Genomic DNA, 26683 nt, shown 5'->3' on the forward strand with positions numbered 1-26683 from the left:
AATTCACATGTAGCCCTAGGAAATAAAGACATCCTCTCATCGTGCCACATCCTCCCTTCCTTTTGTGCACCTTGTAAACTTCCTGCCAGCCTGCAGGGCTTATTTCCTGCTGTGTACCTGCCTTATCCTCCCCTCAGTACACTAACCATTAAAGCCATCAGCCACTAGTTCCACTGCTGATTAGTGCGTGAGGAAGTCGAGTCCTCAGTCACAGGCTTTAACGTGTGTTGCTCAGTCCTGTGGGACTCTGCAACCACACGGACTGTAGCCTGCCAGGCTCCCGTCAATGTGATTTCCCAGGCAAGAATACTGAAGTGGGCTGCCATTCCTTTCTCCAGGGGGTCATGGAAACTTAAAACAATCATACGTAAGAGGAATTCTAGATCCCAGGAGTAGGACTTCCTTGGTTGTGCTTTTTTAATAGCACAAGGCAAGAAAAAATGTAGTTGTGATTATAACTTGAATTCAAGTCCCTCCTCTGTCACTTATTCCCCGAAATAGGCCGTAAAACTCTATCAACCTCTCACCTGTTTGTTACATGGGGATAATAGTCTTTATCCAACAGGGCCTTTTAAATGAAATATTTATGTTGTTACCATAAGAAATGGCATTTGAAGCATCTTAGATTCAAGGGCTTCAAGGGTGAAAATAAGGTTTCTGGTCATTTTGAGCTACTCAATAGGGACTAGAGCCTGAATTAGGCCTTCCTCATAAAAGAGGCACAAGAAAAGAAATCTGGAAAGAGATATGAGGTCAGTGTAGCCTTGTTTTAACTTGAAACCTCCCTTTTCCTCAACCATAGGGAGGTCACGGCCCATGGGCAAAGAATCTTTGAACGGTTGGGCGTGGAAATCAGTTCTGTTAAACACATGAAAATTATGAAATTTAAATTTCCCCATGTGTAAATAAGGTTGGAAGGTAGCCATGCTCATTTGTTTACATCAACAGAAAGCAGCCCATGGCTGCTTTCTCTCTGCAAGAGCAGAAGGGTAGAGTGACACAAACCCCCTGGCTGGTGGAGGCTGACACGACTGCCCTTTTATGGACAAGGCTTGCTGACTGGCACTCTAGGGCTTAGTTCACTCGTGGCTTTTCCTCTGACGGAAGCAAGTTCTGCCGCACTGTATGGATGTTTTCCTCAGTCCCAGGAAATGGGAACAACCATTTTATCAACTTATTGACCAGAGATATATTAATACATCTTTTGGTACCTGGACTGTTTCAATATTCACTTACATAACATATTGCTGGCCACAGGCGGTCGTTTCTGCAGAAATCCCTGGGTCAATAATGTGTTTACAATTACTGAGTGCCTGGATGACAGTACATCTTGTAATTGCTCCCACTCACTACACCTGCTGGTGTGTGTGCTAGTCTCACCCAATCCCCTCCAAGCTCCTTCAAGGCAGAGATCGTTTGCTTGACTGGTGACAAGCCTGGTACACTGTCAGTACTTTGGAAACTGAATGAGCAAAGTAAAATGTTTTAGGGTATCTCTATCCCAAAATATTTTTGAAAATACTGACTTTATCATTAATAATCTTTGTGGTTGACAAAGCAGTTGTCACTGGCACACCAAACAGCAACATTTCAGTCAACACCTCATACAACCCCTCCTTCCCTACATAATCTGATATATATACATGCAATTTAAAAGCCATTAATTACTCCCTTTTTATAAGTTAACATGCTGTGACATTTAAAGTGCCATCTCTAAGCTTTCTTTGAACCCTAATGTGTTATTTTCAGGGAGATATCTGAGCGGAAGGTCAAGGATGATGATCACACTTATCTGGTATTTAAAAAAATAACTTCCCAGTCAGATCAAAATATTCTACTTTACCTTCCTTCACCAGTTTCCCAAACAGGCACATCTGTTTATGGACCACTAATAAACTGCAGGTTTTTAATAGTAAAGGAATACAAGATAAGTTGTGGCCATGTGTGTACAAGTTGCTCAGGCATGTTTGACTCATTGTGACCCTTCCCCTCCAACCCCCGCTCCACTGACTGCAGCCCACCAGGCTCCTCTGTCCATGGGATTTTCCAGGCAAGAACACTGGCGTGGGTTGCCATTTCCTCCTCCAGGGGGATTTTTCCAACCTGGGGACTGAGCCCACGTCTCTTGAGTCTCCTGCACTGGCAGGCAGATTCTTTACTACTGTGCCACCTGGGGCACCCTAATATGAGGTCAATTAAAGATGGCAGAGGAAATTAAATGCTGAATTCCCTGACAGCTCTTGACTTCACTGTCTTGAAATCTAAAAATTGCCATCCCATACAGTGACAGCTTTCAAGACTTAGATTGTTCCTTGCTTCTAAAAATGTTACATTTTCACCATAGGAAAATTAGTTTTTTTCTGTCAATAGTAGATAATCAAATTCTGCAAAACTCATCTCCTCTTCAGCGAGCAGGTGAGTGTTCCCTTTCGGTGATCGCCACAGACCCCTCAGTTGCTGTCCTGTCACGATCTAAGTGATGGTTATTCAACTGAGTTTTTCTGCATAAATAGCTCTTTAATCCTGAAAGGAAGCAGTATGATGGGACAGACACACTCAACGCTTCAATAAAAATGCAAATTTTAAAAATTATTAAAATGTACTTAGAAGTAACAAACTATATCACACACTTCTTAGGTTTACAAGTGTTCTCTCAAGATTCTTTTTGTTTTAAAGGAAACCAATCCTTGAAGTTTTTTGTTGTCGTTGACTGTAGCTATTTTTGAAGCTTCTTCTTCTTTCTCTCTGGTTCATTAATGTCCATGTTTGAAGTGTCAGCAGAAACGCTTATTCCCGGTATCTAAAGTAAGGCAAAATGGGAAAAACAGGTGAGTAAAAGCGTAACATGAAGAAGAAACCTCAATCTAATCTTCCTCTTCTTCACTGACACCCTGAAGTTCAAAACGATGGAGGGACGGTGGGGGGAAGGGGAAACAGTAGTCTTCCATACAATGTACGTATGTATGTATATCACACGCAAAGGAATAGTGGTTCAGAATGTAACAGGCAGACACGATCTCAACAGACAGACGCCTGTCATTTGGAAAGGGTGTGTTTAGCCGTAACACACTCAGTTTCTCTACTGTCAGCATTAGAGGCCTCAGGTGTGTTGGGAGCAGAACCAAGGTTAAGATCCAATGTCTTAGGGTGAATCACCCTTTAAACTGCTTTTCAAAAGTGCCGATTTCAAAACTGGTAAAAAGAAGAACTAGGCAGATCTCAGGATTCCATTTGTGGAACCAAGGAGCTCAGAAGCAGCCCAGATGCCTGGGTTCCCACAGCCTGCAGAAATCAGTGAGAAAATAGGATTTCCTCTGTAGATACCTGTCCTGCACACTACTTTGAAGATTCTATAACTAAACAGAAATAACTCAGGACTGTACCACTCTCTTTCACAAAATATGTACTGTTTATTCCACCACAACATGAACAGCATAAGTCTGGTCTTACCTGTGGTTCTACCAGGGACATTCGGATTTTCTGATGCTGAAGATTGGATGAGTCTAACATGATTTTCACTTTAACTTTATCAAATACATGAAATACTGTATCTTCTATTTTAAGTGATGGTATCTAAACAAAACACATTTTACTATTTTTAATTGTTTTTTCCACTTGAAGCTTGGTTCTCATTCTTTATAATTTATCTTCCAAATTAATTTAAACATTTAAGTTTAAAAATAACCTCAATATTTAATAAGCACCTAGTTGTTCAACAAAACCAAAACCACTAATCTAACACCCTCACATACAAATGGCCTGTTTATGTGCAAACTTCTCCCTTTCACTCTGTGGTACCAATATATTATTCATTAATTGCAGGATTCTCAACCCTTTAACTAGCAAATTGTTGGTCTTGTACAGGAGCACACAGGTAATTAGGCAGAATTTGTTTTGTACTTCTACTAAGGTCAGGGAAGTAGGGAGTGTGTCAGGTAAAACACACTGGGAACTGGATGATAAAATTCCCTTCTTGGAGCTATCCACAGCCATTTATTCCTTGACTTTAATCCATTTGTCCACCAGGAACAAAGCATAATTCAAGTCTTCCTTAGAAGGGAAAACTTTATAGAGTAGAAAGAAATTAATAACTTTTGTATATGAGAACATATACTAAGGTGAGAAACTGTGAGTAAAACGCTAAGCTTAGTAGGCATAAAATTCTGTAGGGTACAAAAATAATTTTACCAGTTAGAGGTACCACTTGCAACCTACTGAAGACAAAGTGTTCCCACTCCCACCAAAAGAAAAACCCCAAAATAAAACCATCAGAAATACTGTACCTCATCATCATATATAAGCCGTGGCTTTGGTTTGTCCTTTTCTTCAAAAAACACTGTACCTTCTAAACCATACTTTGGAATTAATACCACAATAGCATTCTTCCTTACAAATAGAATATAAGCTTCTTCACTTACTATTCCTTTGCTTTTGAAAAATAACTGTAAAAGAGCAGACAACCTTATTAAGGATTACCTTAAAGTATTTTGAAGTTAACAAAAAAAAAATTATGCAATCAAATTAAAAGTGAACAAAACTTCATTTCTGCTAACATTAGTGACAGAAGGCAAATACCTGGGTATGAAAAGCCACAGAGGCACGCTGAGCGTACTGAGCCATTTTGTGCCGGAAATTGAGATTTTTACATAAATCTGCAAGCTTGTGTTTGTCGGTCAACTCTGGATAAGTACAGTCAGCTCCAATAGCCACGGCCAACAACCGATGAACAATGATGTCTGCGTATCTAGACACATGAAGAAAAAACAAGAATCGTGCCATGTTAGCATTTAAATATCCTTTTACAATTTGAAATAAAGTATTTTCTATCTCTCATTTGTTAAGGAGAAAATGTACCTTCGGATGGGTGAAGTAAAATGTGTGTATATTGGGGATGCTAAGCCATAGTGATGAAAATCATTGTCCATTCCAGAGCAGAAGTACACAGCTTGCATCATACAGCGAGTTGCTAATATTCTTAACAGGGTGTTTAGATATGGGAAAATAGGTGAATCCGCCCGGTCCAAAGAGTCAGCTAAAGCCTTGGCTGTATCAGTTTTAATTTCCAAATTCTGTGAATAAACAGAGAAAACTGTTAGTCCCTTGGTGGTGTCCAAGTCTTTGGGACCCCATGGACTGTAGCCTGCCAGGTTCCTCTGTCCATGGAATTCTCCAGCAAGAATACTGGAGTGGGTAGTCATTCCCTTCTCCACAGGATTTTTCTGACCCACGGATCAAACCTGGTCCTGCACTGCAGGCAGATTCTTTACCATATGAGCCACCAGAAAAGCCCAAAGAATAGGAAAAAGGGATCAAATTAAACATTTAAAAATCATTACCAGCCATGTCTTCAAAATGTAACTGATCAGGCTAGAAAAGTATGGTGTCTTTTGACCAGGTAATAAGTGTTTATGCCTTTTAGCCTTACCTAGGAGAACTGAAAATAAATTTAGTAAAAGTCATAGTGATTTTGTGTAATATCAAACCTTAAATTTTCCTGAATTCATTTGAAGGTGCTGAAGAACCAACATTCTCAAGAAGTTTCTAGGGGGAACGAATAGTGGGGGCAGTAGTACTGCCTCTCAAAGTCCAGCTGTTCTCGCCTAATCTTTGTTGGGGTGGAGAAATGTCAAAGCAGATCTGGTTCTATTTCCACATATTGGGATTTTCTCTACGGATCCTTTTCCTCCATTCGATATAGAAGTAAAGGCCAGAGTATTGGTGACTACAGCTCAACCTGATGATACAGCAGTTAACTGCCTATTCTACTTTGCAAGATGAGGCAAAAATACATAAACCTTCCTTCCTCCACCCAGGTCACAGACAGAAACAGGACAATAAGAGAAAATTCTCCAATTTACAGAGTAAGCCTTGGAGGAGAAGAGAAGCTGATAATGTTGATGGATATAATAAAAGCCAGCCCACCATAAAGGTCTGAAAAATGAGAAACCAGCATCCTCCTGTTAGAATAATGCTCTGAGATCCAACACCCTTTTCTTCTCTCTCTTCTGGACAGGAAAGATGTGGCCTGAGCAAGTGATCCAAAGAAAACCAATGTAAGCCATAGTCACCCCAAAAGCAGGGGTAATCATGTCTAAATAAAAGTCTACTAACCAGAGGCAGGGGGTATAAGGGGCTGAGAAAATGGGTTCCCCTTTTTATGTTTCTTCTTTTTTTCCATGTTTGCAAAAATGGACTTCTTTCTTAGGGATGTGAAATAAAGAGGACTGAAGCGAGTTGAAGATAAAGAGGAAAAAAAAAACAACTAAGTCTTAAAAGGTCGGCAGTTCAGAAGAGACATGAAGTAACACAAGCATGAAGAAAATGTGTAAAAGCACAGAGACATGGAAAAGTTTAATATGTTCAGGATATTATAAATAACGTAGCCTGGAACATCTGGCTTTAGTATAGGGCAAATGATTTCACTGTGTGAAGAGATGACCATACCCAAGTTAGATGACTTCTTTAATGAAAAGAATTACTGGCACATTTTTGCATGAGGAAACAAAACTTTTATGGAACTGTGACTTTAGATTTTTCAGTGCAAACACTACATCACAATATGAATACAGATAATGTTTCTAGCTGTGGAACCATACCTTGGATTTAGCTGCCTTAACAAGAATTTCGTAATTTGATGGAGGAGGAGCAGGATGTTTTCGAAGCAGAGCATGCTCAGAAAATTCTTCATGAATTTTTTTTGCAACAGAGATATTGGCAAGTAACATAAATTCTTCCACCATGGAATTTGTTTCCCTGCCAAATGAAAAGACATTAAATAAGGAAAAAGAATGAGACTTCTATATATCATTCATAAGTTACCTTTCCTGTTAATGAGATAATGAAAATTCCTATGCAAACATTCACGTGTGTATACACATGAGTATTTTTAAGAACTAAACATCCCTTTCATTTTTCAGTTACTATGCTAACAATCTCTTACAATTCACCTACTGCATGAGTAAATCTTATGCTAAAGGGTATTTTACAAGCGGCATTAAAAAACAGAAGCTTTACTAACTCTAGTAACATGTAAAATCTAAATCATAAGCATTTTCACCTTTTCACACTGAGTCCAAAGAGATTTTTATTTAATTCTGTATCTACAGAAATACAGTTTTCTAAGAATTAAAAGCTATTTAGGTCATATCAATATTGGCTTTAAAAAAACTGAAAATTTCACCAACAAATTCCACAAATGAAAAGATATTTAAAATAGTTATTTTGGGTGCTTATTATGTCCCAGGCATTGTGCTATAAGTGCTGTTTACATTGTGGTATGTGTGCATGTATATACATACATATACATATATGTATATACATATGAATATAGGTACTAGTCCTATTTTGTAGGTAAGAAAACTAAAGATGTGTAACATTAATCTCTCACTAATGGTCAGAATTACTAGTGTAACAGGATCTGGGCCCATTATGACTTGACTTCAAAACTCTTAACTAATTTGATACTGTTTTTCATCAAACACAGTAAATGATTTGTATATACAAAATATTACTAAGTAATCTGTTTTTTCTTTTTTTAATAATTTTATTTATTTGCTTGGCTGTACTAGGTCTTCATTGCCGTGAGCAGGTTTTCTCTAGCTGCAATGAGCAGGGGTTACTTTTTTTTGTGGTGCACAAGCTTCTTGTTGTGGTATCTTCTCTTATTGCAGAGTATAGGCTCTAGGGTGAGCAGGCTTCAGCAGTTGTGGAACATGGGCTTAGTTTATCCAAGGCATGTGGAATCTTCTTCCTAGACCAGGGATCAAACCCATGCCCCCAGAATTGGCAGGCAGATTCTTAACCACTAGATCACCAGGTAAGCCCCTGTGTTCTGCTTAATAGTGCTTTCTCCCAAGTTACTGAACATGCATTATTAATCTGTCACTCATGTTTCCTTCTTTAACAACATAACTTCTTGACAAGACTCCTGAAGTATGTTAATTTTTTTTTTTTTTAATTAGGAAGACCTCCAAACATGTCTTTAAAACTATGGAGACAATCTCTTAGAAATGTGATTTTTATTCTTGGTAAGAAGAAATGGTTGATGTTCTACTTTGGTAAAACAAGATTCAAGATTTTCCTCAAAAGAGCCCTTGGTCGTGGGTGTACTGTTTCTACTAATACTACACTTATTTGCATAGTTCACTCAAAGGTATTTTTAAATTGTAGCTCTAAAGCTGTAAAGCATACACTGGTCCCAACTAACAAACTTGAGTATAATCCCGTTTTTAATCCTTGGTCATCTGCTAGAAAAGTGTAAATGCATGCTTAATTTCAGAATCACCTTATATAAAAGGTATGGAAAGAGGCCTAACTCTGACTTAATCAAAATCAGCCTTGCCTCAGGGATTGAACCCAGGTCTCCTGCACTGCAGGCAGATTTTTCACCGTTCGAGCCACCAGAGAAGCCCTTGCCTCCTAAACCTTAATCCAAATCAATAAAACAATAACAAGGCTTAACCTCTGACTATTCTTCACAACACCCTATGAGTGTGTACCACTACCAATTCTATTTTACTTAAAAATAAATTGAAGTGTAAAGAGGTCAAATAATTTGTCTGGAGTCACTGGCAGAAATGGGATCCAAATTGAGGCAGTGTGACTCCAGATTCCAGGGTTTTGGCCTAGGTCTGTCCTATCACAGTATATTCCCTATTATTCTCTATTAAATACCTAAGAAATTAATGAGGGCAATCCTCTTTTACTTACCATAACTATTACTAGTCAAGTTCTAATACACCACACATTAAAACAAATAAAGCTGGCAAGTTTTCTTTTATAATACAAATAAGGTATTTGAGTTTTAGATGAGACTAGAAAGTAAAATCATATTTATTTTTCTCTACAGAAATCATAACTCCACTAAAGTACATATTTGGGGGTACAAATGTTTTATTAATATATACACTAGATATTATATTAAAATAATAATCTTATCAACTACTCATCAAAAAAAATTGCAAACCTGAGTTCCTTGGTCTGCAGATCTATAGGATCATGAGTTTCACTGTCCATGTGGAATCGAACTTCTGGAGAAGAAAGAGTCAAAGCCCTAAATAAAATAAGGAGGTGAATCAGTTATGTGAGCAGTAACAGATATAACTCTGGAAGTTACTCTTAAAACAGAAATGATTAAAGCAAGTATGTGACAGGTTCTCTTTTGAAAGCTTTATAACCACCTGCTAACTTTTATGTTCCTTTATATTTTCACAGATGGTCTAATAGTTTACAGTTCTAAAATCAATTTTAAAAGGCAGGACAACAGCAATACAACAAAATGAGTCCCTGTGTTTCTCAGGATAAAGAATGTCTTCTGTACCCAAAATGAGAGGGTTTGATAAGTTTCATAAAGAATGCAACAGTTATATTTTGTTTACTACAGGAAGGGTGAGGCATGGTGGAAAGAGGTAAAAGGGAAGCTGCCCTGGGCAAATTAGTACCAAAAGATCCTCAGTTCAAAAGTATCTTCCACATACACTCAACCAGCCAATGAGGAGACTGATAAACCACAACTCACGTTACAGATACTGATGGCTATTAGCATCTGAGTACTACGTGTCAGATAATATACCAGGCTAAGTGCTTTACATGCACAGCTCATTTAAAGATTTGGCAAGTTCTTCTTCCCACAAGGCAAGCATAATGTGGTTCTACACATCATGAACCTATCTGCATCCAGCCAGTTCCAAATCAACCAGAAACTAAGAATTTTACTGAGGCGGGGTGACTTCGGACAATCACAAAGAAGGGGAAAAGATGAGTTTGGGGCAAGTGGGATTCCAAGTCCTTTTTTCCCTGACTCACCTTTACTGCAAGAACTATAGAAGGAATACTAGAGAGGGAATCTGACAAATATGCCTTTCTTTCCATGACAAATAACTTGAGCAATACAACAAGGTTCTACACTAGAATTAATGTGTTAATTAATACAGCTTAACCTAAAGAGCAAGGTACACTAATCATATTTTGATTATTTCTTCACAGAACATTTAAAACATAACTCTTATCCTTTCAGATAGACATATGACAGATATAATTTAAGATAAAACATATCCTTTCAGAAGGTGAAAGATAACCATCTTTTTTTAACTGATTGCTTTCTCTATTCACCCTAAGACTGACAAGACTCAATGATAGGTTTTACCAGTAGATGAGTATCTACTTTCAAAACTAGAAGTACAGTGTGTTTTTCAAATTAAATAGCTTTTCTGCCCTAATCACAATCTACATTATAGATACACATCAACATCTCTTATTTTAAAACTGTCAAAATAGTTTCAATTGGTTTTATTCACTTTGCTTTTACAAGAAACCTTCTGATACCTGGCACACTGTAAACCTTCAATAAATGAATAATAGTCATCTTATTTATGTCTTAATGACAAATTTGAGCAATAAAGTTTTCACTGGGTTTTACTGCATCCAATTATCCTTTCAATTTCTTTTCAAATCAGTTTCAAGTTTACTATTTTGGATCATAAGAAAATTCCCAGAAAACTGAAATATGAGTAGAGTTAGGTAGGGGTGGCTCAGCATAAATACCTAGAACACTACTGTCAATGGAACATCCTGCAGGGATGAAAATGGTCTCAATCCACCCTATCCAATATGGTAGCCACCAGCCTACCATGTGGCTCCTAAGCACTTGGAATATGGCTAGTGTGACTCAGGAACTGAATTTTTAATCTTCTTTAATTTTCGCTTTAATAGGCACATCTTATGAAAACAGCAGAGATCTAGAGTTTGCACTACCCAACAAAACCACTTTCAGTAACCACTTGTGACTCCACTTTGGATGGGCATGGGCATCCAGAGACCAACATATGAAAGGCTCAAGTACTTGCTTTACTCTGACAGTTGATTATGTTTTTCAAGAATCAAATTTCTTCTGACTACTTCATCAGATTTGGGTATGTGGATATTCCTTAAAACTCCTTTGCAGTCAGGCAAATGCCATGAGATAACAGCTAAAAGATGTGAATCTGCCACTAGTGATCAGATCTTTGGTAAGACTGCTTCAATGTAATAAAAACTGAAGATGTTGGACTAAACATGCTCTAAAAATCTCTTCCAACTCTAAGTGCAAGAAGGACTTCATTTATCTTTATTGAAACATCTGAGAAAAAATGTTCAGTCTTGAAATTCATTTCTAGTTAAAATCAGGAACAAGCCATAGAAAAGTCTCAAGAAGATCTTCCCTTCCTACAATTTCTTCAAGATCTTTAATTCAGACATATCAAGGTCTTCAACATAACAGAACTCTGGAACAAACATCAGTCCAGAATCAAGTTGCTAATATTTAAATAGGTAGCTAGAAGAAATAGAATGTATCTATTTAAGAGTCCCTACTCAGTCTATTAAATAATTCATCATTGACCAAGATAAACACTTCATAAAGAGTTCACAAGTTATCATTAACAGCAGGATAGGAGAATTGAAATAAATCTTAATATCTTTGAAATGTACCCTTTTTCAATTCTTCTTTTTTTCAAAATTTTAGCTAGTTTATTTAGTCCACGGAGACTAGTAGTAATATTATCGTTCATGGCTGCTGAATCAATTCTCATCTGAGCTTCAGCATATGTAAGGGAAGCCTAAAAAAAGAAACCATATATTAATACAAATGCTTAAAAATCTGGTTTACTTTTGAAAATTTATGTTTCCACTATAAAATATCCATGATTTCAGAAAAACTAAAATCAATAACAAAAGAGATTCCTAGTTATAATATTTATATTCCACACTGATGATTTCTGGTTCATTAACTCTTATCTGATGCATTACACAACATAAGCAAACTTACATTAAAACAAAATTGAATGGTAGAATTGCTAAATTCTCATTTATTTCATTTTTCTTTTAATGCATAAATACTTAGGAAAAGTTAAAATAAGATAAAAGGAAGGTTAGATTATTCTTTGATAATGACTGTAAAGTGAAATCATTTCCAGATGACCAGTACTTCCTTACACACAGCAAATAATAAAACCGTAAGAATCGAGACATCATGTTTTATAGGAAATCTACTAAATACCCCAAATTAAGTATTTAATCTAAGAATTAGAAAATCATAGTAGAAAAGATTAATTTCCAGTACAATCCGAATAAACAAACAGCTTTCTGCTCTGCTCCTATATTTCCCTCCTCATGGAAAAATGCCATTTTTTAGCCTTTTTTAAAAAAAAATTGTTTTATGAGTAAAAATCAGGAATAGTAAAATAGAGTTAGGTGATGCAGATCAGGATAGATTCTTGGGAGAACCAACTTATCTACTAGGAGCTAAGAGTTCCTTGTCTAAAAATGTTTTATGTTACATGTTTACTAAGTTTTTTTCATATAAAATTTTGCTACACTAACCAACTTTGGGAGAATTATAAACTCACCTTATTTAAAAATACAAATCTAGGAAAATTTAAATCATTCACACGACTCCTTGTCAGTTTCACACTAAGCTTTATTTCCAACCACTAGCTAATCAGAAAAGAAAGATGTTAAAGGAAGAGAAAAAGAAGGTAAACTTAGAAAATAGATAACTGGAAAAAGAGGGTTTCGCAGACAACAGAGGAAGAGTCAGAGCAAAATGAGAACATAAAGAAATCGGATGAAAGATACAAAAGAAGAAAAGGAGTGAGAAATGTAATCTGGCTCCATTCTGTTTGAACATCAATTTCAGACTAGTTCTACTAGAATTCAACTGTGGCTTATATCATTTCAGTGAAAAAATGTGAGGAGCAAGAAGATGGTTTACACACCATCTTTTAAAATACTAACAGTTATAAATTGGGATAACTTCAAATACTAGAGTTCCTACATCAGGGCCAAAAGAATCTACTTGGTCACCTAAGCATACAGGCTTTCTAAGTTTCTGATGACAGAAAAACTGCCACATAATCTCATTTCTAGATAACATCAAAAATTAAGCAGATAACTGAAAACAACAAGATTTAGTGGCAATACTGGGGGAAAACTTCTTTTTAATACACCTAACTTTTAAAAAACAATCTAGAACATTGTTAAAAGTAAAAAAGATGTGCAACATGAAATATTAAACATGAAACCAACCTTAGAATTAATGACACTTTTGGTAAACCTCGTTTTTAAGATTTCAGCATTGTGAGTCATTTCCCAAATACATGAAAATGCCAACCTATGGACAAAAGTAAGACAGTATTTGTTAATGGGAATCAGTTAAAGTAGTAAATACCACGTTTTTATGAAGAAGCGTGCATAAATACCTGTCAACGTTAGATCTCAGGGAACATAAGTTAGAGCTAAGCAACTCTGGAACCATGTCAATCCTCTGAAACAGATAAAATAAGAGTAGCAGATTACTGAGCTATATCCATACATTTATTTGAGGTTCTATTCTCAAATAACATTGATGTTCTAAGCGGGGTGGGGGAAGCCCTCTATAAATAGAATTGAGACAATGTGAAATTAAAAAACAAGTCTATTTCTAGAGAAGTAGCTACAGACAATTTTTACAAGAGGGAAGCAACAGGCTTCCCTGATAGCTCAGTTGGTAAAGAATCTGCCTGCAATGCAGGAGACCCTGGTTCAATTCCTGGGTTGGGAAGATCCCCTGGAGAAGGGATAGGCTACCCACCAGTATTCTTGGGCTTCCCTGGTGGCTCAGCTGGTAAAGAATCCGCCTGCAATACGGGAGACCTGGATTCAATCCCTGGGTTGGGAAGATCCCCTGGAGAAGGGAAAGGCTACCCACTCCAGTATTCTGGCCTAGATAATTCCATGGACTGTATAGCCCGTGGGGTTGCAAAGAGTCGGACATGACTGAGTGGCTTAAAAAAAAAAAAAAAAGCAATGGAAGAAAACTGGATATCATGTCAGTGGTAAGTTTTCTACACTACCCACCTAGCTGTGCCCTGAAAGTTTGAAATCTCTGCTCTGTACAAAACGTTTGTACTAGATAGCAGACACAAGCCCTAATAACGCTACAACGGGACCCTCCTCCAATGCTTCACACAAACTGCATGGTGTTGTCAACATCCTTAAAAAAGAGAAACAATGAATTCTTATGGAAAAAAGGTACACAGAAGAACTCTGACAGTTAATTAAGCCTGACTTTCCCTTCTACTCTCACAATTTTTCTCTGTAAGTTTCTGGGAGCACACTTATGAAGAAGAAATAGTAATTGTGACAGAGCAGACTCATGACTTAACTATATATAAAAAAAAATGGAAAATATATTAATTACTCAAAGACAAATTGACACTTCACAACAACTCATATCAACTGCATCTACTTGTTATGTGGCTAAGTAACAAAAAACACTGCAATATTTTCACTGATTTAAGGTCGCCATTCTGAAGGAGATCAGCCCTGGGATTTCTTTGGAAGGAATGATGCTAAAGCTGAAACTCCAGTACTTTGGCCACCTCATGCGAAGAGCTGACTCATTGGAAAAGACTCTGATGCTGGGAGGGATTGGGGGCAGGAGGAGAAGGGGACGACAGAGGATGAGATGGCTGGATGGCATCACTGACTCAATGGACGTGAGTCTGAGTGAACTCCGGGCATTGGTGATGGACAGGGAGGCCTGGCGTGCTGCGATTCACGGGGTCACAAAGAGTCGGACACGACTGAGTGACTGAACTGAACTGAACTGACCTGAACTGAAGATCGCCTTACTCTATGAATGTCCTTTAGCTAATTCATATACTATTCCACACTGTTTCGGAATCCAAAAGTGCCCATGATTATGACAAACTACACAATTAACAAAGTGATTACTCATATTTCGCTAAATACTGAGGCTCTCCCTTCCTCAGGAAACACCTCAGATGACTTTATTAAGAATAAAACAGATGATAGAAAAGATGTATCAAAATTCCACTTTAACACATTTACCTTTTCACAAAGATAAACAGTTGTTCCCCTTCTAGCTGACTCTTGATCCAAAGCATTTCCTGGCCTAATAAAATGGCTAACATCAGCAATATGAACACCAACCTTAAAAAAGATAAAAAGGATGTCAACATGCTTAACTGGGTAAATGAACTAAAGGAATTCTAATGAGAAGAAATTCAGCTAAAAGGAAAAGAATTCGCCAGTCACAGTTACCATTTCAGCTTTTTCATGCCCATGAGTCTCTGCAGCTACAACAGATTCTACCTGACATGAATAATTCACAAATTCTACAATGGGTCAAAAGAAAATTAATTCAAGACCAGAACTATTTTTGAATAGAATGTCATCGTAATTACAAATACCTCCAAATTTCCATTTTCAAGTTCTCTACAATGGAGAGCGTCATCTATATCAGTACATCCTGGGGGGTCCACACTACAGACGCACAGATGTCTCAAGTCTTCTCGGTTTTTCATGTCCTAAAAATGCCATATTATTGAAAAATAGAAAACAATTTTGGTGGTACAGAGGTAACACAGCTCTATAAAATCAACAATAATTATAATAAAAAGTAGCTTTATATTCTCAGTGATAACAGCACTTCATGATTTATAATTTGTGAAGCCCTTGCCTTTGGAAAATGTGATATCAGCCAGTGTCTGTCCCCTAGAAAAGTGTGTCTTTTAGTAATGTAAATGATTTTCGTGAAAACCTAAGCATTCTGTAGCAAACTAAATGCAAGGGAGGAGGGGGATAAGGTTTCTACATGGTTTTTAAAAGACACATACAGAAACCAAATAAAACTAGTAGCTCAGATACAGTAATCCACAAACTCACGAGGAATTCTTTGCAACATACCTTCTCAGTGATGCTCCAGGGCATCTTTGGTAGAAAGCTGAGAACAGCCTGTGAGAAAGCCTGATGGGGAACATCATGCTCAAGTAACAAAACTTCTGTTTCAGTCTCTTTGTCTCCAACTTCACCTAAATTTTTCACAAAGTGTCCCTAAAACCAAAGAGTATTATAAGACCGGTGTATTTTACAGCTGTTTATTAACTTATATTCTATTATCACACTAAATGGTTGAACGTTTTCCATTACCACTTTAGTATTTCTAAATTTTCTCCACAATTCTTAAAAATGATCATTAGGTAAATTAAAGCTAAAAATGACAAGACTTCTCAAGTGATTTATGGTGGAGACTTTCTGAGAGTTCAGTTCTCACAAAACAAGGTCTCTGTTTAGTTCCTATTATCTCTCAAGTTTAAAAGTTACTTCAAATATCTTAGCTTCAAAATTTGTTTACTAGAATCTACTTAGGTCTCAAACACTAATTTTGTAGTCACTGTCACCAAAAATTACTTGTTAGGAAGTCTGAGTAAAATTAACCAAGTGATTTACATTGGAATTTCCTAGGATTAATTTTCAGATTGGATGTACTACTTAATACTCCTAAATTTCAGCATGCATTTTATATAAAGACAGATTCTATTTTTAGTAAAAGAAGCAACTTTATTCCTAAAGTTTTAGTTAAATAGTCTAACATAAAATTATTATTTCAAGCTTACATTTGGATATCTGGAATTTCTCGGCCAACCATCAACAGCAACAATAATTCTCCGTCCTTCTAATGTAGAGGCCTGTCTGGTTTCTATCCGAATTCTAGGGATTCTCTTATCAGCAGGAGTAAAGAGATGTCTTCTTGACTAGAGAACATTAGGAAAAAGAATTTACACACAAAAGGCTGGGGATGGGGGCAAGGTGAGGGCTCTAAATTTTGTTCAATGTACATCATTTTCCATTACATAGCAACATGCTCTTTACTCACCTCCTTAATATCAGACTTGGAAAGCATGCCACAATATGGTCTCCAATTCCTTTTTATTATCCCAACAACTCTACCTGTAGGCTTTAACATTTTTTCATTTACAGCAGTCTTAAGCTGAGATGTAAAAACAAAAGTAAAAACCTTCAGTTATCTGTTCTGTAAGGGTAATGAGACAATTTCCCTTCAAAATTAGAATACAGATACTAATACTTTTTCAGGCAGTAAATTATGACATAAAACTATAGAATTTTGATGCTTCAAGATTCTAGCAAGAGCATGCCAAACAAAACCACAAAAATAGTTCTATAATAAAGCACTACCAAAAAAGAAAAAAACAAAACAAAAAGAGAAAACTGAATAAATATGTGAGAACCCAACTCTTCAGTTTTAATGTGAGGATTTACTGACATATACAGACGCACACGCTCATGCACAGGTCTGGTAATTAATAGGATTTCAGTAGTTTCCAGTAATGAGCAGAGTGGTACTTATTAATTCATTTAAAAAAAAAAGAGATGTATCTTTAAATGCTTGTCTTATTCAAAATATAAACCCAAATAAATAATAGTTCTTACTAGAAATAGCAAAAGAACCCTATGGTATTTCACCTCTAATACTCTCCTAGGGCCTGGACCTTGTAAAGATAATGTTATAGTAAGACTCCAAAGTAGTGATTATAATTCATACAAAGAGAAGAACTACTAATGTTCTGTGAATTCCAACTACTTGTATAATTCTTATAATTCTAAAATGGAAAAATACCTATCAGGTAGACTTTAGGTCATAAAAAACAACAGAAAGGATTCTCATCATAATAAATATGGTAACAGAGAAGGAATTATTAAACAGACCTATTTTTAAGGGCCTAGAAGTACATCTATTATGCTGAGGGGATTTTAAACATTGCATAAAAGCATTTTGGAAAATTTTAAATCTGTAAAAGAGAAAAAAAGAAAATTTTATTTACTTAAACTTAATTCAGCTAGATCATATAACTGAATGTCAGAGTTCAAGTTTCATACTCAAGTTAAGTCTTTTTGTATTTTGTATTTCAACGTGTTTATTTGAGCAAAGTAAGACATTAATTTAAAAGACTAACTTAGAGGAAAAGAAATCAACTGTGTATATGACATACATTAAACCTACGGAACTATAATTTTATTCCATAAATCTGAAAGCAATGAAACCTGTTTCATTTAACTTTCTCCAAAATTGTTTCATTTAATTTTCTCCGAAGCTAATACATTAACAAATTAATCAAAGTGACACAGACAAAAAATAAAACCTGTTTGATTTCATACAATGCGTTCTCTCTCCTCTTCTTTCTCTATATCATCTTCATTTTGACCTTCATCTTGTAAAACCACAGAAGATGGTGCTACCCACTGATGCTTGGGAAGAAGCTCCACAGCCACAATATCTTCATGAATAGCTCGGTTTAAATTTTTAAGTCCTTGTAAGATTATCTGTGTGAACAGCAAAGAACACATGCCCAGATATTTTCAAAGGCAGTATAATAATGGGAAGGTTGCCCTAGAGAAGTTGAGATATATTCTGATGTCTCTATGTCTATTTCCCTTCCTTTATATTTTTTCTTCCTTCATAGTGTCCCTTTGCTCTGCCCTCTAAATTTCTCAGTATCAAATAGAAAAAACAATGTCAGAAAATACGAGTTGTGTTCATGTGTTCCATATAACTCTTACATTAATACCAGAATTTTTAATCTCTCTAAATCTCAGGGTCCTGATTGGTAAAACAAAAGAGTGCCCACTTTTATAGGCAGAGTTGAAAATTAAATGAAATGCAGCATTCAAAGCACTAAGACAAGTACTTGGCAAATAGTCAGCACCTCAAAATGACTGCTGTTTGCTTTAAAGTGTGGGAAGCCCTCTGGAGCAATTATACATTAGGTAAATGGTATTTCCCATAATAGATCATAATGCAGAAAATAGAGGCACCATAGTGGGGTTTGTTTTTGATTGATTATATTTGTATTCTCTTAAAAGGGGTTAATAGAAAGTTCTTTTCTTCAATAAGCAGTTTCCTGAAAAAATGATTAATTCTATCATCTGTGACCTCTCACATAACTTACTTCAAGCTCACAAACTAGGAGGATAAAGCAAATTTAAATTCTTGTACAAAAATCTGAAACACGAAAGAAAAAAATGAACAGAAAATATCTTAGTGTGAAACGAACTCATGTACACACTTGCCTCTTTATTGTCTTCGTCATCGCCATGGACCCATACTGTAGCTTCTAAGTAATTTTCCCTGCTGGCTCGAAATGTCCCTTGAATGTATGTGCCAGATTTGATGCCCTGTTGTAGCTTACTTAATGGAAGATGCTCTGAAAATATTGTTTTTCCACTTTCTATTTCATTCTGTGAAATAAGCAAACCAAGAGATATACTTAGTATGTGAGTCTTTGGTATGCTCCATATACAACTATTATCACTATCAGGTATTATTTAAAACAACCATCCACGTTACAGTATATACAACTCTTATGAATTTAAAAGAACATAGCACAGTAAGAAAAAAAATGCTTTTTATTCTTAAGGCAGCATACACAAACATTTCCATTTCATTACATTTTGGTATCAGCCACCGGAGAAAAAACTCTATGTACCCCTCCAACCCCGTCCAGGCCTTCTCGAATGAAGGTGTGTAGCTATGTGATCAAGTGAGCAGGCAGAAGTATATAAAGGGTAATAGGAAACCTCAAGTGTATGAGAAGACCGTGGTTCCTGAAAGCACAAGAAAAGCTATTTTTACTTAGATTATTTTAAACAGCTAAGGCAGTTAGACAGAGGTAGCCTGGGACCTACTGTAGATCCACCGCAATACCTTCCAGGATCCTCTGAGACTTCCAACATCCAATAATCTAACTGCTTGGCTCCTTTAGACGTCTACACTTCCTAAATTTCCCATCTTCTAAGGAGATCATTTTATACTTTCTCTTCTGCTTAACTCTCCAAGTTCCTTGTCCTCCTTCCTCATTCTCAGATAAGGGACCTCCACCTCCACAATGAGAATTGGAAGCAATCAATAGAGACTCCGCTCCATGCTGAATCTGCTCACCTATGAGTATCTATCTACCACTTCCTCTCCTCTACTCAAGAACTTTGTTATTCTCTCTCTGGAATCAAATTCACCCCTGTACAATAACATCCTCACCATCATATAAACATGAACTAAAAATAAATATGGACTTATTAAACCTATCATGAACATGACCTATTAAACAGATTAATGATATGGCCTATTAAAATAATTAACTGATTAACTAATTGTACCCTCACAGTCCCATCTATCACCAAATCCTAAAATCAACAAAATATTTATATCAATGAAATACACACAACATCTGACTTCTCACTACCTTAACTTCTGCTACCATGATCCAATTTTCTGTCTTGTCTCCCAGGGATACTAAAATATCCATCTAAGTGGAGGCCCCGGCTTCTAACCTAGTCTCCTTAGAACAGGGAAATAGGTATATTATTATGCTCAATAGCTGTCCAGTACTCATGGACTAAAATCCAATTTTTTTCCATGACTTACTACATCCTTACATGATCTGGTCCCTGCCTACATTTCTGACTTCATTCCTAACATTTTTCTCCCTTGCTCACATCATCCCATCCACACTTTTAGGGATTTCTCAATCTTGTCAACTTATTCTAACCTCAGAGCCTTTTAACTTGCTATTCCTTCCACATGAAATGCTCTTCCCCTAGTCATTAACTCCTTTAACATACAACACAGCTAAAATGTCTCTGTCTCAAAGGAATTTGCTTTAACATCCTTCCCATCTCAACTTAGATACAATTTTATCAGGAAGCCGTGACATTTCAAATCTGGGTTAGATGCCTTGGCTAAATATGGTTAGCTCTCCTATCATGCTTGTTCTGAAAACACAAATGTGTTCCAATGCAACTGGTAAATTAGAAAACTACCAGGTGAGAGGAGAGAACTGCATTCAGCTGAACCAAGCTGAATCCACAAAACACACACACACACACACGCGCGCGCCTCAAACACCTAATGGTTACTTCAGATTACCATGTTTTATTAGCCACACCATCTTCATCTGGTTTAACAACTTTCTGTTCAAATTGAGATAACCCTCTTTCCACTGCGTCAGGAAGTTTCTGCGTGTGTCCCTAATCACATTTTCCCTTAAGCTCTGTGACAGTGAAAGTGAAAATGAAGTTATTCAGTCGTGTCCGATTCTTCGCGACCCCCATGGACTGCAGCCTACCAGGCTCCTCAGTCCATGGGATTTTCCAGGCAAGAGTACTGGAGTGGGTTGCTATTTCCTTCTCCAGGGGCTCTTCCTGACCCAGGGATCGAACCTGGATCTCCTGCTTATAGGCAGACGCTTTACCATCTGAGCCACCAAGGAAGCCCAAGCTCTGTAGTTTTCATTATATAACATTTTACATGGCACAGTGACTTTGGGGAACACACACACGTACTATAACAACTGACTGCAGTTTCACTATATCCTACATTTACTCTACTCTATCATAGTACATAGTCAAATACTGTGAATTATCAATGTTGGATTACTTCCTGTTTCTTCGTTTAGACCTATCCACCTCATTTAGTGCTATCTAAATCAACTCTGTGATAAAGGAAGTGTTCCTGTGATCTCTAATATGGTAGTCACTAGGCACAAGGGGCTCTTGGACACTTGAAAGGTGAACACAACTGGGAAACTGAATTGTAAACTGAATTAAATTTAAACAGCTGATGCAACTAGTGCATATATATTAGATAGGATAATCCTATTACCTGTATTCTGAAAATAAAGTCCAGCTTTTATTTTTTCACTTCTATTTAGTTTTGTGAAGTAGCTGGTTGAAAACAGGCAGAGAAAAAAACACTGTAAAGATTGGATGCACATATAATATACTATTATATAAAACCTAACAGTATCTACCATTTACATTTACCATAATTATGTGCCAGGCACTGAGATAAGAATTTTATTAACACTACTATTACCTGAGCAAACTCTGGGAGATAGTGAAGGACAGAGGAGCCTAAAGTGCTGTAGTCCATGGAGTCACAAAGAGTTGGACATGACTTAGTGACTTAACATTATCACCACCCGACCCTAACAATGCTATGACATCGTTATTGCCAAACACACTTCACATTCAAGGAAACAAGGTTAAGGATTCCCTCTCACATCCACTGCTGCAGTGACCCTCTACTCCGGGCCTCTGCCTCTAATCTCGCTGAGATACAATGTATCATCTTATAAATCCAGATTAGAGTAGAGTGGTTTTACAAATAAGTAACATTTCTGATTGTTCTCCATTCCTCCTAGCCACACTCTCATCAACCTTTAATGTGTTCAGCCTAAGAGTATAAGGTAGGGAGCCCGGAATCCTATGTGGTAACTTCTCTTAGTAGCAGCCCTTTAGGGAGACCTTTATATGATAGTTTAAAAATTACTAACAGAATAAATTCCTGAGTCCTCACTATCTGGCCCCTTCCCTTCCTGTCCTACTTCTCATGAGCCCCCCCTCCTATGGAATTAACACTATAGCTGGATACCCTCTCTCCAGTGCCCACCACCTGTTTGTTTGTCAAATACCTACTCCTTATCACAAGCAAGCCATGAATTCCTTCACTGATTAATCACAAATAGTGCCACCTTGTGCTAGGCCCTACTTGGGTTGCTGAGGATGTATCAGTGAACAATGGTATTGTAGAAGTCAAGACTTTAGGGATGGCATTTTGATCAAAAGCCTATTGCAGCCATTCGTGTTGTTTATCACCCAACTCCTATTTCAATTCCAGCTTGCCCACTGATGTTCCAATTTCTAAATCTGGTAATTATAAGCTTAACATCCGAAAGTGGCTATGTTAATCTTTCACTTCTCAAAAACAAAATAAAGCAAATTCAAACATACCCCTTCTTCAGACAAACAAGCAAGACGATCTATGAGTTCAGGGTTAGCAGTTAGGCTTTTTATATATTCTTCACCTGAAAAATAAGTTTTTGTTCTCAATAAATTTAAATGTGTTTTTTATCCCCCTTAGATTCAAAAGAACATGGGTTATCTTATTTGTGACAGTACACATGTCAATTTTTTGGGGGGGAGGGAGCCTCTCTGTTGAGGTAGTCAAGCCCAAGAGGCAGTGTCACTGATCAAGTGTGTCTATGAACTTTTATTGCTAAGCCCATTCCAAATGTTGACAGGGAAAATTAACAGCCACTGGTGGCACAACTCGCTTAGCTTAGCAATGTTGAAAAATAAAAAAAAAAAAAACACAAAAATATCACATTAAGCTATATACGACCATGAAAATACCAAATAGTCAAATGAACATCTGACCATGGGCCTGATGATAATTTCTGCATGCATTTGCAAACATGAACTAACAGTCTGGTTACATGGAGACTTACAAGTGAATGCTGGTATCCCTTCTTCTATGGCTTTCTCTTTGTTTTTCCTGTCATTGGTTATGAAGATAACTTGCAGCTGATTCTCTGCTGACATATCCTTCAAATGTTCATTGTACCATTTTGCAGCTACTCGGATGGCTCTATCATTCCTGTCATTAGAATTTTCTCCCTGTAATTGTTCTACGTAAGTTTCTCTAAGTGTAATGAAAAGGGGAAAAGAGAAAGATAAGAAATGGAAATCAACAGAATCAAACACACATAAAAAGTCTTTGGACATAAATGCTTAATGATCACTGAACTTAAAAGTCAACAGTACATCTTTTCCCCTCAATGTATTCACATTTATACCTCACAGAGGAAATAAATAAAATACTGATGTTTTTAAGACAACAATTTGCTTGGAAAGAAGAAAATCATATTAATAATGGAATAATAAAAAGGCTAAAACAAATTCATCTCACCAAAAGAAAAACTCAAGATCAGAATTTATACTATAGGTTGGGACATTAAAAAAAGTCAGTTTGTTGAAAAAAAACCTATACTAATATTTTACAGGTCTGATAATGAGATTTCATTCAAACTGTAGATTAACAGAAATTCCTAAAAGCTACCAATTGTATGATTAGATGACTTGTGATCATATGATTAATGCAGTTATTAAATACATAATGCCTGTAAATTATCCATGATAAACTCGCAATACATGACAAGGGCCATCAGGAGAATGAAAGACAAGACCCAGATATGACTGCATATTCCTTCTAAGTCCACCAACTCTGAGCTATCAAATGTCAGTATACTTATTTCTTTAAATCTGTTCTTCAAAGCCAAATTTAAGAACAATTACAAAATTCAGCACAATAACTTCTACCTACTTCTTAAAGGTTAAAGATTCAATTTTAGAGTTTCATAATTAATATAAACAAACCTGCTTTAATATAAATTAGACATACCTGCTAATGCTTTTAAAATTATCAAAGACATGGTCATAAATTTCTGAATTGGTTTTAGCATGCCTGAATGTCCTAATTCTTCCTGTCAACCCCAGTACTGCTAAGCTCTATTCACTGCACTTTAGCCAACAAAAGTGTTAACTTTGGATTAAAAATCTGATGGTCATGCTCTACAGAAACTAGGTCTCTGAGTGCTGAAAAACAGTTCCTGTTTTTGGATTTTAAGGAGGAGATAGAAACAAGAAGTCTTGAAGTGCTTAACTGATATTCTTTACATAAATAATATTTAAGTGTGGGATATAAGAAAGAAATTTGAGATATTAAATATTTTTAAAGTTGTATATGCCCATGGGATTTCATTATCCAATCCACTGTCTAACCCAACAGTTCTCAATATCTGCGGTGATACTGCCCCTAATATCCTCCCCACTGGAGGACATTTCAAAACATCTGAAGACATTCTAGGTTGTTACAGCTCAGGGGATAGGTGGGGGGTGGAGGGTGTTTGCTACTGGCATCTAGTGAGTATAGGCCAGGAATGCTGCTAATCACCCTCCAGTGTCTCACACAGCCTTTCCATAACAAAAAATTACCCAGTCCAATATGTCAATAATGGCAATGTTGAGAAATCCTGATTAATAAAAGTAAACTGGATTCGTTATAAATTATTTATGTAATACAAGAAATGCACGTTCAGTCCATCAGTCGTGTCTGACTCTTTGCAACTCCATGGACTAGCCTGCCAGGTTCCTCTGTCCATAGGATTTTTTAGGCAAAATACTGGAGCAGGTTGTCATTTCCTCCTCCAAGGGATCTTCCCAACCTAAGGATGGAACTCACATCTCCTGCATTGGCAGGAGGATTCTTGCCCACTGAACCACCCAGGAAGCCCAATGTAAAATAGACAATACCATATTTTCTAAGATCACACATTAAGTTGAAACAAACATCTTAAATCTGAAACGAATTATATTTCTTAACCTTACTGTCTTCAATGTGATCAGTAATAAGGTATTAGTGTAACTTTTAAGAGCCCATTAAGAATATACCTGCTTTATATTTTTAAAGCTCTCTTTCATAAACTCCTATATTTAATTAACTTATGTTGGTTATTCATATAATATGGTATATCAAAAACCTAGGCAAATCTCACCTTCCAAAATCCTACTTCTCAACTCATGCTAAAACCAATTCAAAATGAACACATTTTGGAAATTAAAGGACCTACCACATTCTAGGAATCAGGAAACTTTGGTTCTGGCTTTGACCCAATCGATGCCTATGTGACCTTAGCAAGGTCTGTAAACTGTGTAAGAATCAAACATTACTCCCAGAAGTATGAAACTTAACAGTGTATCTTCCAACAATGTCACAGATGACAGCCAGGAACTTTCACCCCCCAATTTAGCTAATTCTAGTTTCTTGATAACTGAGGTAATTTCCCCCCTACCTATGGTGTTCATTAGTAAATGTGTAGAAATGCTTCTCCTGGTTATTAGTCATATCTCGGATTCGTTTGTATACCGGAGCACTCCTATTTCTCACTTCTTGGAGAACTGTTTGTAGCACGATGACATTCCTGATGGCAGGGTCCTCAAGGACATCAATCTTTTAAGTAAATAAATAAATAGTTATTTTTTTTCCCGTGTTCATTTATAAATTGCTTCTGTTGAACCTAAAACTCTGCCGGTTTTTTTTTTTTTTTTTAATACTACCTGTACATTAAACTAAGGAGCTATTTTGCAGCAGAAAACCCTGCAGGTCGATTAAAGAAGAACACGTGAAAACAAACTAGTTACAAAACTTTGAGAAATTAATCATTAATAAAGAAATACGCTGGCCCACATGGTTTTCGCTCGTAGGGACTTACAAGCTGCCTGAGGGTCGCAGGCAGGAGGCCACAGAAGCCCAGGTCCCCGGCCTCCAGACATTAAAATCTAAGGCAGAAGAGACAGCAGGAGTTAGAAAGTTGACGGATCTAAAATTCTTATAACTCCAAGAACTCAAAAAAGTAAAGGTTTAAAAAAAAAAAAAAAAACAGTACAAGGAAAAAGAACCTCGGCCTGGGGGCAGGAGGCATGGGTCCCGGTGGGGTTGCCTCTCCCTGAGTACGTAATGCTGCCCAAGACGCTCCTCCTAGGGTCTCAGTGTCCCTGCCTCCCTTTCTCCTGGTGGGACAGCGGTGCCGCGGCTCCGCCGGCCTACCGGCGCACCTGGTGGAGCAGCACGTTGGTGTCCGGCAGCAAGTAGTGTGGCTGCGGGCAGAGGCTGCTGGCCCGGTCCAGGGGTTGCAGCTCGAGGACAGGTCCCTCGTGCGCTCCGTCGCACGCAGCGCACCCCGACGCACCGCAGCCTATGTCATCCCGCAGGTAGTGCTCGCGCACAATCTTCATCACGCCACCCGCCCGCGTCTTTTTCAAGAAAGTCTTGGACTTGAGCATCTCGCCTCCCTGCTCGAAATCCCGACCCGCTTTAGAGCTCTTCCGGCGGAAAGTGTCACGCTCGGAGCCCTGTTGCACAACCACACTTTAACCAGAAGTTCGCTCCTTCCTCCTCCGGGATATTAGTGACCCCCTCTCGCGGAAAAACTTCGAGACTGCAGTTGGC

At 37.2% G+C, this 26683-nt stretch overlaps 1 protein-coding gene across 2 annotated transcripts; it reads right to left on the minus strand.

Annotated features, from left to right (window-relative positions):
* Window positions 1–2492: 2492 nt before the first annotated feature.
* DIS3 (DIS3 homolog, exosome endoribonuclease and 3'-5' exoribonuclease) lies at window positions 2493–26675 on the minus strand. Of its 2 annotated transcripts, XM_040266862.1 has the most exons (21): window positions 26290–26675; window positions 25527–25684; window positions 23124–23317; window positions 22627–22700; window positions 18910–19077; window positions 17998–18162; window positions 16697–16810; window positions 16437–16574; window positions 15727–15873; window positions 15231–15347; window positions 14869–14970; window positions 13236–13300; window positions 13063–13147; window positions 11467–11594; window positions 8966–9052; window positions 6597–6753; window positions 4855–5069; window positions 4576–4744; window positions 4284–4442; window positions 3451–3573; window positions 2493–2800 (listed from the first exon to the last, which is right to left on the minus strand). In XM_040266862.1, exons 1-21 carry the CDS (start codon window positions 26515–26517, stop codon window positions 2717–2719), a joined length of 2877 nt encoding a protein of 958 aa, XP_040122796.1. In that variant the 5' UTR covers window positions 26518–26675; the 3' UTR covers window positions 2493–2716. The 2 variants fall into 2 exon arrangements, with proteins under 2 accessions (XP_040122796.1, XP_040122797.1); XM_040266863.1 differs by lacking the exons at window positions 25527–25684; window positions 26290–26675 and adding an exon at window positions 25305–25496.
* Between the last annotated feature and the right edge of the window lie 8 nt (window positions 26676–26683).

Source organism: Oryx dammah, unplaced genomic scaffold (genome assembly GCF_014754425.2).
Source record: "Oryx dammah isolate SB20612 unplaced genomic scaffold, SCBI_Odam_1.1 HiC_scaffold_24, whole genome shotgun sequence".
In the NCBI taxonomy this organism is placed as follows: domain Eukaryota; kingdom Metazoa; phylum Chordata; class Mammalia; order Artiodactyla; family Bovidae; genus Oryx; species Oryx dammah.

Excerpts from the sequence above, each read along its gene's own strand:
- DIS3 (XM_040266862.1), bottom strand. The coding sequence starts at position 26,517 with ATGCTCAAGTCCAAGACTTTCTTGAAAAAGACGCGGGCGGGTGGCGTG. Across the intron at positions 11,595-13,062 it reads AAAGTGTCATTAATTCTAAG|GCTTCCCTTACATATGCTGA; the intron begins GTTGGTTTCATG and ends TTCTTTTTTTAG. Across the intron at positions 2,801-3,450 it reads TGTCCCTGGTAGAACCACAG|ATACCGGGAATAAGCGTTTC; the intron begins GTAAGACCAGAC and ends GCCTTACTTTAG.